Source organism: Pithys albifrons, chromosome 22 (assembly GCF_047495875.1).
Source record: "Pithys albifrons albifrons isolate INPA30051 chromosome 22, PitAlb_v1, whole genome shotgun sequence".
Classification (NCBI taxonomy): domain Eukaryota; kingdom Metazoa; phylum Chordata; class Aves; order Passeriformes; family Thamnophilidae; genus Pithys; species Pithys albifrons.
Genome location: NC_092479.1, coordinates 2,679,009 through 2,691,758, shown reverse-complemented (window position 1 = coordinate 2,691,758; position 12,750 = coordinate 2,679,009). Strand labels below are relative to the sequence as shown.

At 53.6% G+C, this 12,750-nt stretch overlaps 1 protein-coding gene across 5 annotated transcripts in view; it reads right to left on the bottom strand.

Annotated features, from left to right (window-relative positions):
* USP48 (ubiquitin specific peptidase 48) overlaps window positions 1-12,750 on the bottom strand; it is a 36,652-nt gene that overhangs the window by 18,627 nt on the left and 5,275 nt on the right. For 4 of the 5 annotated variants that reach the window (XM_071575501.1, XM_071575506.1, XM_071575504.1 and 1 more), the window contains exons 5-11: window positions 11,439-11,563; window positions 10,479-10,587; window positions 9,183-9,316; window positions 8,955-9,037; window positions 6,685-6,864; window positions 3,182-3,307; window positions 1,033-1,182 (exon numbers count right to left, since the gene is read on the bottom strand). In XM_071575501.1, coding sequence (XP_071431602.1) covers window positions 1,033-1,182; window positions 3,182-3,307; window positions 6,685-6,864; window positions 8,955-9,037; window positions 9,183-9,316; window positions 10,479-10,587; window positions 11,439-11,563 — 907 coding nt within the window. The remainder of the gene's footprint in view (window positions 1-1,032; window positions 1,183-3,181; window positions 3,308-6,684; window positions 6,865-8,954; window positions 9,038-9,182; window positions 9,317-10,478; window positions 10,588-11,438; window positions 11,564-12,750) is intronic. The other variant, XM_071575505.1, reaches the window with a different exon arrangement.

Sequence of the window (12,750 nt, the reverse complement as noted above, 5' to 3'; positions counted from 1 at the left end):
CTGGGGTGGAACAGCTTCACCTGCACTTGGAAAAACCATCTTTTTAGGATTTATTCCTCTGTCACGTCAGGAATGCCGAGAGCAAACTATTCTGTTCCTGCTGAGGGAAACCACAGTGGAGTTGTTGCTGCTGCTCCTTTTTGCAGGTGACTCAGGGCAGGTTCATCCCTCCAGCACAGCTCTGATCTCACAGTGACATCTGAAGCTGCTCAGGCTCGTGGGGACTCGGGATGGGCTGTGACAACCTCCTGCTCCAGAGTGAAACACCTGAACTCCTAAACTGGAGAGGCAGGTTCATGGGAGCAGCAGTTTCCTTTGGGCTACTCACACCTCTGAGCATCCAGCAGGAAAAGCTGAACAGCAAATCCTCTAACAGGCCACACAATTAAACCCACTTTTAAGTCATTAATTACAAATCTCCTGGAGTTCACAGAGTGCAAATTCCAAGTGCATGGACAGGTCCCTATCCTTGTTTTGAGGGAAATGGGCGAGCAAAACAAGGTGGGGATTACACCCCTTGTGCTGAGGCGACAAGACACAAGGAGCAGGAGGAAAGGATTAACCTCAGTCACCACAAAGCTCAGACATGGAGCCCTGAGGCACTGGCTGGGATGGATCCAGTGATTTTCTGCTGGAGGTCAGGCATTCTCCCAGTTACCTGCTGCTAAATCGGGATCACCAGCTCCCAAACATGCCCCGAGCTGGCAATTTGGGAGCAGGCAGCTCTTCTGCCTCGCTGCTCCTAACGAGCTGCTCAGCAGGCAGAAGAAAAGAGTCACAAAGCATGAGGCTGACGATGGGGAAGGAGCAAGAGGGAATCAGCAACGCCAGAGGCCACGAGAAGGAGCAAAAAAGGGAGAAAAAAATAGGTTAAGGCAGGAACAGAAAGGAGGGAAAACAAATCTAAGCATGCACAAAGCTTCCCTCTCCCGGGGGCTGCGGGAATGCCCTCCAGGGAGGGCAAGGTTAGTCACAAATCAGCACTGATCTTAACAGCTCTACTAAAGAAATGCTGCACAATGTCTCACAGACCAGCTTCGGCGGGTAACCTTTGGTAGAGCTCCTTCACCTCCTCGTGTTTGATCTTGCCCCTGGCCACGCTCTGCTTGCGCATCTCGGCCATCTCGTTGCACCACTCCTCAAACTTGCAGTTATCCCTCTCCACCAGCTCCTGCAGGAAAGCTGGAGGGCAAGGAAAAAAAGGCAGGAATGTAAGGAGAGAATGCCAGCTACGGTAATTAACAGGGGTTATCTGGGGATAACAAACCTAAAAATTCCCCCAGTGAGAGGTCCTTCCCCAAGCCAAGCACGTGGATGTTGCTCTCTCCCAACACTGATGGTTGCAGATGATTAAATGCAACGTTTTGCACCCACGAAAATGATTTACTTGGGGTTGGTTGCTGTGTTAGGGGCAGCTCCTCTGTCCTGCCAAGGACTCACCATTCCCAAGGGGGGAAACAAGAGCTTCTCATGGATACACCTGGGGCTTGTGATCCAGCAAAACCCAAGGGCAAAGAGCCCTCAGGAGATGGGAGATAAGCCAGGGCACATCAACAGAAAGGTGAGGGAAATTGCAATTTTTGCTGTCATGGATGGAAAAAAACTCCAAACCCAGACCTCAGCAGGGAAAAAAAGAAGATAAACCACTTCCCTCGCATGGCTGGCATGAGGTGGGGGAAGCTCTGCTTATCTGGGGCCTTTTCCTATTTGGAATTATTTTGGAGAGCTAAAATATCTGCAGAAAGGTTCATTCTTGAGCAAAAAATATCCACCTTGGGAGAATACCCAGCATGAAAACCCAACCAGGCTGATCTCCCTGAGGTCAGAGCCAAGTTGTGTCTCTCCACTGTCCCGGAAAAGCCGCTTTTTAACAACATCAAAGCAAAATGCCTCAAATTTACAGTTGCATGAAACCTCCCCACAACCCCAGAGCTGCAGTGCTGCCCTTCGCTCCCTGTTCCCTGGCAGCATTCCACGGGAAACAAAGGCAAGGCAGGAATTTGGAGCTGGGTGGGGAGGCTTTCATTGAGTTATTGTTTCGGGCACAGGGGTAGGAGGAAAGGGAGAGCAAGAAAGCTCAGGAAACAGGCTGAAAATGCAGATCCAGGCAGGAATTAGGAGCAAATTCCTGCAGTTTCGTGGCTTGGAGGGTGGGTTTTAGGGCTGGGGGGGCTGGAAAAGGCTTGGGGGTGTTATTAGGGGGGATAAGGGGCATGATTTACAGGATTTACCCCCTCTGCAGAGATCCAAAGGGAGGAAGGGGGAACACACCTCAGCACCAGGGGCCTAATTAACATTTCCAATCAAGCAGCCAATGTGCAGTATCATTAAGGCCAGAGGGGCCCAGCCCCCAGGGAATTGTGCCACCCCCACAGCTCCAAGGCACAGCCAAATTCCCACTGGGGCTCAGCAGAGCCTCTTGTTTTCCCATCCCTTATTCCTGATGTGGCACAGAGGGATCCAACACCTGCCCGGGGCACTGCCCGTGGCACCCAACCACGCTGCTCTCCCTTTCCCCTGCAATCCCAGGAGATCCCAATGGATTTGGGATCATCTGCTGAGCCCTTCCCATCCCGACCAGCGAGGTCTGAGCAGGCACAGGCGAGGGATGAGCAGGGAAATATTAACTAAGTGCTGGGAAAGCCCAGGGGTTTCACTGGTTCTAACACTGAGGTGCCACACAGCTCATGGAAAGAGGGCAAAAATCATGGAACCATGGAGTGGTTTGGCTTGGAAGAGGCTTAAAAATCATCTCATTCCATGGACAGGGACACATTCCACTGTTCCAGGTTGCTCCAAGCCCTGTCCAGCCTGGCCTTGGACACTTCCAGGGATGGGGCAGCCACAGCTTCTCTGCCCAACCTGTCCCAGGGCCTCACCAGCCTTACAGTCAGGAATTCCTTCCCAATATCCCACCCATCCCTGCCCTCTGGCAGTGGGAAGCTGTTCCCTCTTGTCCTGTCCCTCCATCCCTTGTGTCAAGTCCCTCTCCAGCTCTCTGGGAGCCACTTGAGGCACTGGAAGGGGCTCTCAGGTCTCTTCCAGGCTGAACCCCCCCAGCAATCCCAGGCTGGCTCCAGAGCAGAGGGGCTGCAGACCCCAAACCAGGGCTTGGAGCACAGTCCTGACCCCTGGCCCACCTGGAGCACCCTGGGCTGAGCTGGCTTGCCCAGTCACTCACCTGGCACCTCCACAGTGAGGGATTTCTCCCTGGCCTGCAGCCTGTACACCAGCATGTAGGCGTTGCGGGAGCAGTGGGTGCCCTTCCCACACTTGGGCTTCCGAGTCTGGGACTTGGACGGCTCCGCTGTGGGGTGGAAGGGAAAAACCTCAGCAACACACGAGCCTGAGCCTCCTTGGATGGGATGAGTTTGCCCCCTAGCCAGCTTCCCTCTGCCAGGCCTCTGTGCCAAGCACTGGGCTTGGCATGGCTCAAAATTGTATCCCAAAGAAAGCCCCAAATCCCTCCAGCCTTTCTGGGCAAATCAAAGGCACTAAATTTAGGAGCCTGTTCTGAACCTCCCTTCTCCAAGAGCTTTTCTTCTCTCCCCACTGGAACCTCTCTGAGCCAAAAGCAACTCTTGGAAAAACATCCTTTTTTCTTTTGCCTCTTGTTCTGGTGTTCTGACTCCAAAGAAAAGAGTGAAATCCTCAGGGAAGAAAATCCTATTTACAGGTGACTGTGGATGGGAAAAAACATCCAGCAGAGTTTTCAGGGAGCCAACAGCCAGGGGAAGGGCTGGTTTGGAGCAGCTGGTGGGGGATGTAAAGCTGTGTTGCAAGAGCTGCCGTATCCAGATGGATTCTCAGGCAAGGAAAACACTCCTCTACAGCTGCAGCCTCAAAAGTCAGACCACTTTTCATAAAGAAAAAACTAAAGGAGTAACATTCCATAGGTCAAAGGCTAAATGGACCATTGAAATAACAAGCAAAGTGTCTGTCTTTCCCAAATTCTGGAAGAATTCATGTGCCTCTCCCCACAACATCCAGGGACTTCCTAGGCTCTATTTATTTGCATTTTCTCCAACTATTTTCTAAATTGTTCCCATCTGTGGGCAGAACTCTCCCCCCACCACAGACCTCCACATTATGTCACTGACCTTCTGCTGCTGTTACATGGATTGGGAACAAGGAAAAGCCTCAGTTTTGCTCAGAACAGACAAATAACATCAAAACTTGATAAAAGTATTTAGCCCCCAGCCTAGAGAGGCTCCTGAACACACTTTACTTCTCCTCTCCAAACAGCCTGGTATTGAAATCCAAGAAGTAAGACTATTGTCTTGTGGTTAGGCATAACATTTTGTAAAATTAAGGCCACAGTGGTTTATTTGCATCTTGTTTTGCCACAGTGGGGAGGTTAAAAACAAAGGCTGAGCAGCTTTTGCTTAAAGCTTTTGCTTAAACCTTCGAGTGTTTAATTTTCCCTTCCACCACTAGAGGTCTGGGCAGCTCCACCGTGGCTGGGAGAGTCCAGCAGGATCAGGACACAGAGCAGGAACAACCCTGGAATGCTGAGCCTGGAAGAGCCTCCCACACCATCCATTAACCCAGAGCTGTCCCCGGTGCCACATCCACACACCTGCTGAACAAATCCAGGGATGGGGATGCCACCACTGCCCTGGGCAGCTGTGCCAGCGGCTGAGCACCCTCTCCATAAAGACATTTCCCCAAATATCCCCTGCCCCTGCTCTGGCCCAGCCTGAGGCCGTGCCCTCTGCTCCTGTCCCTGTGCCCTGGGGCACAGCCCGACCCCCTGTCCCGGCTCCCCCTCCTGGCAGGGATTGCAGAGCCAGAAGGTGCCCCCTGAGCCTCCTTTGCTCCAGCTGAGCCCCCCCAGCTTCTTCTTAGACGTTCTCCACACCTTGAGTGTTGTGTTCAGTTCTGGGCCCCTCAGTTCAGGAAAGAGATTGAGGGGCTGGAGCGGGGCCAGAGAAGAGCAACGAGGCTGGAGAAGGGACTGGATGTGGCTCTGAGTGTCCTCTGAAACACCTCCAGGGACAGAGAATCCACCATGTCTTGATCCAACCCCACTGTGATCACCAGCCCAGGGCACAGAGTGCCCTGGGTTGGTGATCACAGTGGGGTTGGATCAAGGGATGGATTTGATGATCTCAGAGGTCTCTTCCAACCCAACTGATTCTATGATTCTATTCTATGATTCTGTGATGGTGGACTCACCATCCCTGGAGGTGTTTAAGATGAAACTGGATGTGGCACTGAGTGCCCTGGGCTGGTGATCACAGTGGGGTTGGATCAAGGGTTGGACTTGATAATTTGAGGTCTCTTCTAACCCAACTGAGAAGAGAAGAGGGTGGAGAAGGGACTGGAGCACAAGTGCTGTGGGGAGAGGCTGAGGGAGCTGGGGGTGTTCAGCCTGGAGAAGAGGAGGCTCAGAGGTGACCTCAGCACTGTCTGGAACTCCCTGAAGGGAAGTTCTGGCCAGGTGGGGGTTGGTCTCTTCTCCCAGGCACTCAGCAATAGGACAAGGGGGCACGATGGGCTCAAGCTCTGCCAGGGGAAATTGAAGTTGGAGATCAGAAAAAAATTCTTTGCAGAGAGAGTGCTCAGGGATTGGAATGGGCTGCCCAGAGAGGGGGTGGATTCCCCATCCCTGGAGGTTTTTCAGCTGAGCTTGGCCGTGGCACTGAGTGCCATGATCTGGTAAAGGGACTGGAGTTGGACCAAGGGTTGGACTTGATGATCTGGGAGGGCTTTTCCAACCCAATCCATTCTATGATTCTGTGATTCTTCCTTGTGCTCCAGACCCTTGCCCAGCTCTGCTGCCCATCTCTGGGCACATCCCAGCATCTCAAGCAGCATTGTGCAGGTGAGGACACAGAAATGCAAGATGGAGGTTCATGGTTACACCCAACTTAAATCTGCAGGTGTCTTTTCCTTCAGGATGCTTTAAAGAAAGGCAACATTCCATAAATTCCAAACAAAGCAAAGCATACTGGTGAGCCAGCATTCCTGGGAATGGATTCCTTGCACTGCAAGTGGAATTTCTTACTCATTTCCCTGTTTTCCTCCCCCCAAGAAGCACCTGCACTGAGCCAGTGCAAATCCAAGCACTCAAAATGCCAATTAAACACTGAACTGCTCCTACTTATTGGCTGCAGAGTGAGAAACCAGCAGGTCCAGCCTCAGCCCAAGCTCTCCAAGAATTCCAGCCCAGGAACATGGTGATCTGGGCAGCACACAAGGAGCCAGCAAAGGCAAAACAGAAAAGCAGCAAGGAGAAGTGAAAAGCTCAACGTAAAAAGGCAGGTTCAGCTCCCAAGTTGTTATTTGGATCGAGATTTTTTTTTCACTGCCTCCAAGTAAAACACATCAGTGGAAATAAGGCCATGATGACTTAAGGAAACTGAAAGTATTCCCATTATCTGTTCCCATGCTGGCCAAGGAAGCAGCACTTGCCTGTTACACCCTGATAGGAACCACTGCCCAAGTTATCAGCATCTTATCTGCCCTGTGGCAGCCAGAGAAATACTAGAGGAGCTGATCACGAGGTGTAAACACTCACACGGGGCTGAAACACAGCAAATCCAGCTGCAGCTCCCAGAACTGCTGCTCCACACCTTCCCAAGAGCCCCAACAGCACACACTGGGGCGCACCAGGCGGCTGGCCCCGAGCTCCTGGCACAGAGCTGTCTGAAAAGGGCACTGCCAACTGAAGGGCTTTACCTAGATCCTCCTCAATGCCCAGCTGCAGCTTCTTGCCCTCCATCTTCTCGATGTCCTCATCGTTGAACTTGTACCACTCGCCCGTCTGCGGGTCCTTGACGTGGGCGATGTAGTGGCCGGAGTAGGCGCTGACGCCGCGGTGGATGAGCACAGCACTCAGCTCGTACACGTGCACCCCATCTGTGGGGCAGGAGTGCTCACACACTGCCCCGGGGCAGCTCTCACACTGCCCCGGGGCAGCTCACACACAGCCCCGGGGCAGCTCTCACACACACAGCCCCGGGGCAGCTCTCACACACACAGCCTCGGGGCAGCTCACACACAGCCCCGGGGCAGCTCTCACACAGCCCCGGGGCAGCTCTCACACACACGGCCCTGGGGCAGCTCTCACACAGCCTCGGGGCAGCTCACACACACACAGCCCTGGGGCAGCTCACACACACACACAGCCCCGGGGCAGCTCACACACACACACAGCCCCGGGGCAGCTCACACACACACAGAGACCTGGGGCAGCGCTCACACAGCCTCGGGGCAGCGCTCACACACACACAGCCCCGGGGCAGCGCTCACACACACACAGACCTGGGGCAGCTCACACACACGGCCCCGGGGCAGCTCTCACACACACGGCCCCGGGGCAGCTCTCACACACACGGCCCCGGGGCAGCTCTCACACACACGGCCCCGGGGCAGCTCTCACACACACGGCCCCGGGGCAGCTCTCACACACACGGCCCCGGGGCAGCTCTCACACACACGGCCCCGGGGCAGCTCTCACACACACGGCCCCGGGGCAGCTCTCACACACACGGCCCCGGGGCAGCTCTCACACACACGGCCCCGGGGCAGCTCACACACAGCCCCGGGGCAGCTCACACACAGCCCCGGGGCAGCTCACACACAGCCCCGGGGCAGCTCACACACACACACAGCCCCGGGGCAGCTCACACACAGCCCCGGGGCAGCTCACACACACACACACTGCCCCGGGGCAGCTCACACACAGCCCCAGGGCAGCTCACACACACACACAGCCCCGGGGCAGCTCTCACACACACACAGCCCCGGGGCAGCTCTCACACACACACAGCCCCGGGGCAGCTCTCACACACACACACTGCCCCGGGGCAGCTCTCACACACACACAGCCCCGGGGCAGCTCTCACACACACACAGCCCCGGGGCAGCTCTCACACACACACTGCCCCAGGGCAGCTCTCACACACACACAGCCCCAGGGCAGCTCACACACAGACACAGCCCCAGGGCAGCTCTCACACACACAGCCCCAGGGCAGCTCTCACACACACAGCCCTAGGGCAGCTCTCACACAGCCCCGGGGCAGCTCACACACACACTGCCCCAGGGCAGCTCACACACAGCCCCAGGGCAGCTCACACACAGCCCCAGGGCAGCTCACACACAGCCCCAGGGCAGCTCTCACACACACACACAGACCCGGGGCAGCTCACACACAGCCCCGGGGCAGAACTGCCCCTTCCCCCTTCTCTTCCCTCCCCTTCTCACTCCCTTCCCTTCCCCTTCCCTCCCTGCCGCTCTCCTTTCCCTTTCCCTTCCCTTTCTTCTTCCCTTCCCTTTTTCCTTTCCCTTTCCCTTCCCTTCCCCCTTCCCTTTCTTATTTTCTTTCCCTTTCCCTTCCCCCTTCCCTTTCCCTTCCCTTCCCCCTTCCCTTTCTTCTTTCCTTTCTCTTTCCCTTCCCTTCCCCCTTCCCTTTCTTCTTCCCTTCCCCCTTCCCCCTTCCCTTTCCCCTTCCCCCTTCCCTTTCTTCTTCCCTCTCCCTTTCCTTCCCCTTTCCCCTTTGCCTTCCCTTCCCTCTCTGTTTTCCATGGGCAGCAAAGGCTGCACATGAAATTGTGGCTTTCTGGGACCTCCTTAAGTTGGTTGTGGCTTCCACGTCCTACTTAAGGGGGATGGTGTTTAAAGCACGGGCTTCAAATATGTCTTGATGTAATTTCCCATCAAAAAGAGGATTCAGAGGAATCCCAGAATGGCTGGGGTTGGAAGGGACTTTAAATCCTGTCTTATGTCGTGGGCAGGGACACCTCCCACTATCCCAGGGTGCTCCAAGCCCTGTCCAACCTGGCCTTGGACACTTCCAGGGATGGGGCAGCCACAGCTTCTCTGGGCACCCTGTGCCAGGGCCTGCCCACCCTCACGGGGAGGAATTTCTTCCTAAACAGAATCAGAGATCTCTTATTTGCTGAGAGACAGTGGGTAAAGACAACAAAACCCCTTCCCAGACTCACTTTTCTGCTCCATGAAAGGCTCCATGTCCAGCAGCTCCGAGAAGCCAATGTAGGTGTTCAGCTTCTTCTTGTGGCCAGTTTGCCTGTGCAGGGACAAAGCTCCGGCTCAGGGCACAGCAATAACAGCTCACACCCCAAAGTATCTCCCCTTGGTTCCCCAAAGAGGCTCAGAGACCCCCTGAGCCCTCAGATGAAGCAGGAAGGTGCTTCCCAGGTGTTCCCACTCACCTGTCGAACACGAAGCGCATGAGCTGCAGGTTGAGGGTGCAGGGCAGGCTGAGCAGGCGGATCTTCCTCGTGGCATTCTGCTTGCTCTGACAAGTCTCACAAAAATAACGATTGTCCCCTTCTAATTTTTCCTCCTGAGTGTGGAGAGGAAGAAGAAAAGGCCCTGAGAACAGCTCAGCTTTGAAAAGTCAACCAAGCTACACCAGAGCTGGAGACTGAAAACCATCAAAGTGATTTTAACTGTTTAAGTCTCACTCCAGCTGCTCTTCTCAAATTAATCTCTCAGTTAAAAGACACACTAATTTCAAGCATGGTCAGAGCAGGTTGGTCTCACTTTAAGGCCAGTTTTAGACCAAATCCAAGTTCTCAGGTCTCACAGCACTGGCAGGTTTGCTCCTCGCCTCACTGAGTTGGTTTAAACCAAAGAAAATAATTAAATCACCCCTTTTATGAGTTCACGTGGCCCAAGTTAATGCAGAGCCACATTTTAGCCTGGAAGCTCCAACCCTCTGCTCAGCCACCCAAAATCACCCTGCAAGAGTCACTGCCTGAGCCTAAGCAGACCCAAGAGCAGGATTAGGCCAGAGGAGAATTCCAGCCATTCTAAAGGAGGTCACTGGGTTGTTTTGTGAGAAGGAGGAGCAGACAAACATAGAGTTCACCAATTCAAGCATTTAATTTGTGCACCCAAACCAGTTTTTTTTCATAGCAGACCTGCCACAGGCAGAGCAACCGGTTTGCTGAGAGCAGCAGCAGCCAGAGAGTCAGGCCAGGGCTCACGTTAGTTCTGTCCCAAATGTCTCAGTGGAACCCACACCTCAAGGAGCTGGAGCTGAGCCTCAGACCCAGGCAGATTGTCAAGCTGAATTCAGAGCCCTTGCAGCTGCTCCCAGAGCTATTCCCAGCACTCCATGCATGGCTGAGAGCACATTTTCCAGCAGGAAATGCCTCCTGTTGCTGTGCAGACCAGCACTGACACAGGGAATACAAAATCCAGCCCTTCTCCCCGTGCTTTCCATGACAAAACACGCAGAGACTTTTCCCCAACTTCCCTGGCAAAGGATTTACACTAAAAATGCAACTTCTAAGTGCTTTTTAAAGCCATAACAGGAGCAGGGAGTGGCTCTGTGCCTCAATCCTTATTTTCTGTGTCTACAGAAAGAAACATTTTCTTCACTTGGATGCATCAGACTGAGCCAACTTGCTCCAATCCCAACCTCAGAGACTGAGAATTGCAGGAAGGAATTAAAACTCCCAGCTAAAAATAGCAGCATTCCAAGCCCAGTGAGCTCCTACCTTGAGGAATTCTGTTATACAGTCTGTCAGCTGCTTGTGTCCTTGGATGTTTAACTCCAGCTCGTAGAATTTGGACACCAGTTTGGATTCTCTGCCACACTGGTTGCAGCTGGGATTGGAAAGAGGACAAAAATACATGAGGACAGTTCATGGTTCACGTGCTGGAGCTCCCCAGCCACAAGGAAAATATTCCTTGGATAAAACCAGGAGGAAAAGTGAAGTCAGGGAGAAGGATGTTCATAATTCCCCCCCACAAACACTCCATGAGAAGGTGCAAAGAGCACAACCAGGACCTGTCACAACTCACATGCATCATTTTATATCACTTTATCACTTTTAAGAGGAAATCTGAATAATTTTATATAATTTTAAGGTGAAATTTGGAGCTCTGAGAAGACAGGAATGAAAATACAAGACCAGGATGGTGATTTCTGGCTGCAAGACTTGCCATCCCATTAACTCATTGAAAACCAGGGAAACAGTGAACTCAGGGTTAAGAATGTTCATAATTCCACCCCAAAAACACTCCCTGAGAAGCTGCAAATGGCACAACAGCAGCGACCAGGACCTGTTACAACTCACAGGCATCATTTTCCATCACTTTTGAGGTGAAATCTGAAGCATTTTATATAATTTTAAGGTGAAACCCACAACTCTGAGAGCCAAGGAACGGAAATACAACACCAGGATGGTGATTTCTGGCTGCAGGACTTGCCATCCCATTAACTCTCTTGCAGGTTTAATTGGGGAATTTTCAATAAAGGACTAAAAGCAGCTGGAAAATCAAAACAGCAACACCACAGGCACAGAAAGAGGACACTAAAAGCTAAAAATCTCTCAGAAAATGTTTCTGCAGCACCTCACCCACCTGCTCTGGTTGCAGGAGGGATCTTCCTGTTCTCAAATCCTTTCAAGAATTCAAACCTTCCCCAAAAGGTTGGCCCCAGAGCCCATACTCACACAGTGACATAGGCATACTCTCCACAGAACTGCTTCTGCACGATGTTTCTCACATCTGGGTTTTTCTGTTTGGACAAAGTGTCTTCCAGCAGGGACATGAACAGCTTGGAAAACTCCTGGGCATCCTGAAAAGAGAAACCCGAGCTCATTAACGACCTGCCACAGCACAAGCACAGCCCTGGCACTCATTTAGTGCTAATTACCCCGAGCCCCACACACAGGCTGCACCCAGGCTCCGTGAACCGAATGGAAAATAAGGACTGGTTGGGAGAACTGAAGGAAAAAAGAGGAATTTGGCTAAAAGGAGCGTGAGGCCCCCTGGGTGGGAGCAGGGCTGAGCTCCCCTGGACCCCTGCCAGGGGTTTGACTCCTGCCCTGCTCTTCCCAGGGCTCTGGAAGGAGTGAAAACCCTCCTGTGGAGCTTTCTGGCCCTTGATTCTCCATTTTCAAGGCTCAGGCAGCTGTGCCTGCTCAGAGAGGGGTGAGGAGAGGAATGAAAACACTCCAGAACGGCGAGGCTGCCCCGTGGTTGATCCCGGCGAGGCTCCGGAGCTTCCCCACACCCAGCTCGGGATTGTCCTCTCCCACCCTGGCTCTGCCACTCCAAAACCAAACAGGTTTTGGCCTCTCCCAGCTGCCCTTTGGTGTCCCTGGTTGGCAGTGAGTGTTTCCTTCCCCTCCTGGCCCTCCCAAGGAATTCCATGCCAGTGCTCAGGCCCTTCCTCCAACAACCTCCCGTGACCTCTCCAAGTGGATTTTCCTGAGCCCTCTCCAGCTGCAGCCCCACAGGATCCTGCAGAACTCCCCCCACTACACTCCCCTTGGATCCCAGCTGGCTCCTGGTGATCCCACCAGGATCTCCTCACCCTGGGAGGCCCCCAAACTCCACCCAACCATCCACTGGGGAGGAGCAGCCCATGGGACACCTTAAAAAGAGCCCTCAGGGTAGCTCTGGCTCCCACCTGGAACAGTGCTGGGGGCACTGACTCCATCCCATTCCATCCCATTGCTACCCAGCCCCATCCCATTGCTCCAGGGCCCCTCCTGCCCTCCCTGTCCTCATCCCATTGCTCCTGTTCCCACTTCGTTGTTCCCTGGGCTCCTTCTGATTTCCTTGTCCTCATTCCGTAACTCCTTGTCCTCATTCCATCATTCCCTGTCCTGATGCCATCACTCCCTGGACTCCTGATCTCCCAGGCCCCATCCCATTGTTCCCTGGGCTCCTCCTGATCTCTCTGTCCTCATCCCACCACCCCCTGGCCTAATCCCATCACTCCCTATTCCCACTCCATTGCTCTCTGGGCTCCTCCTG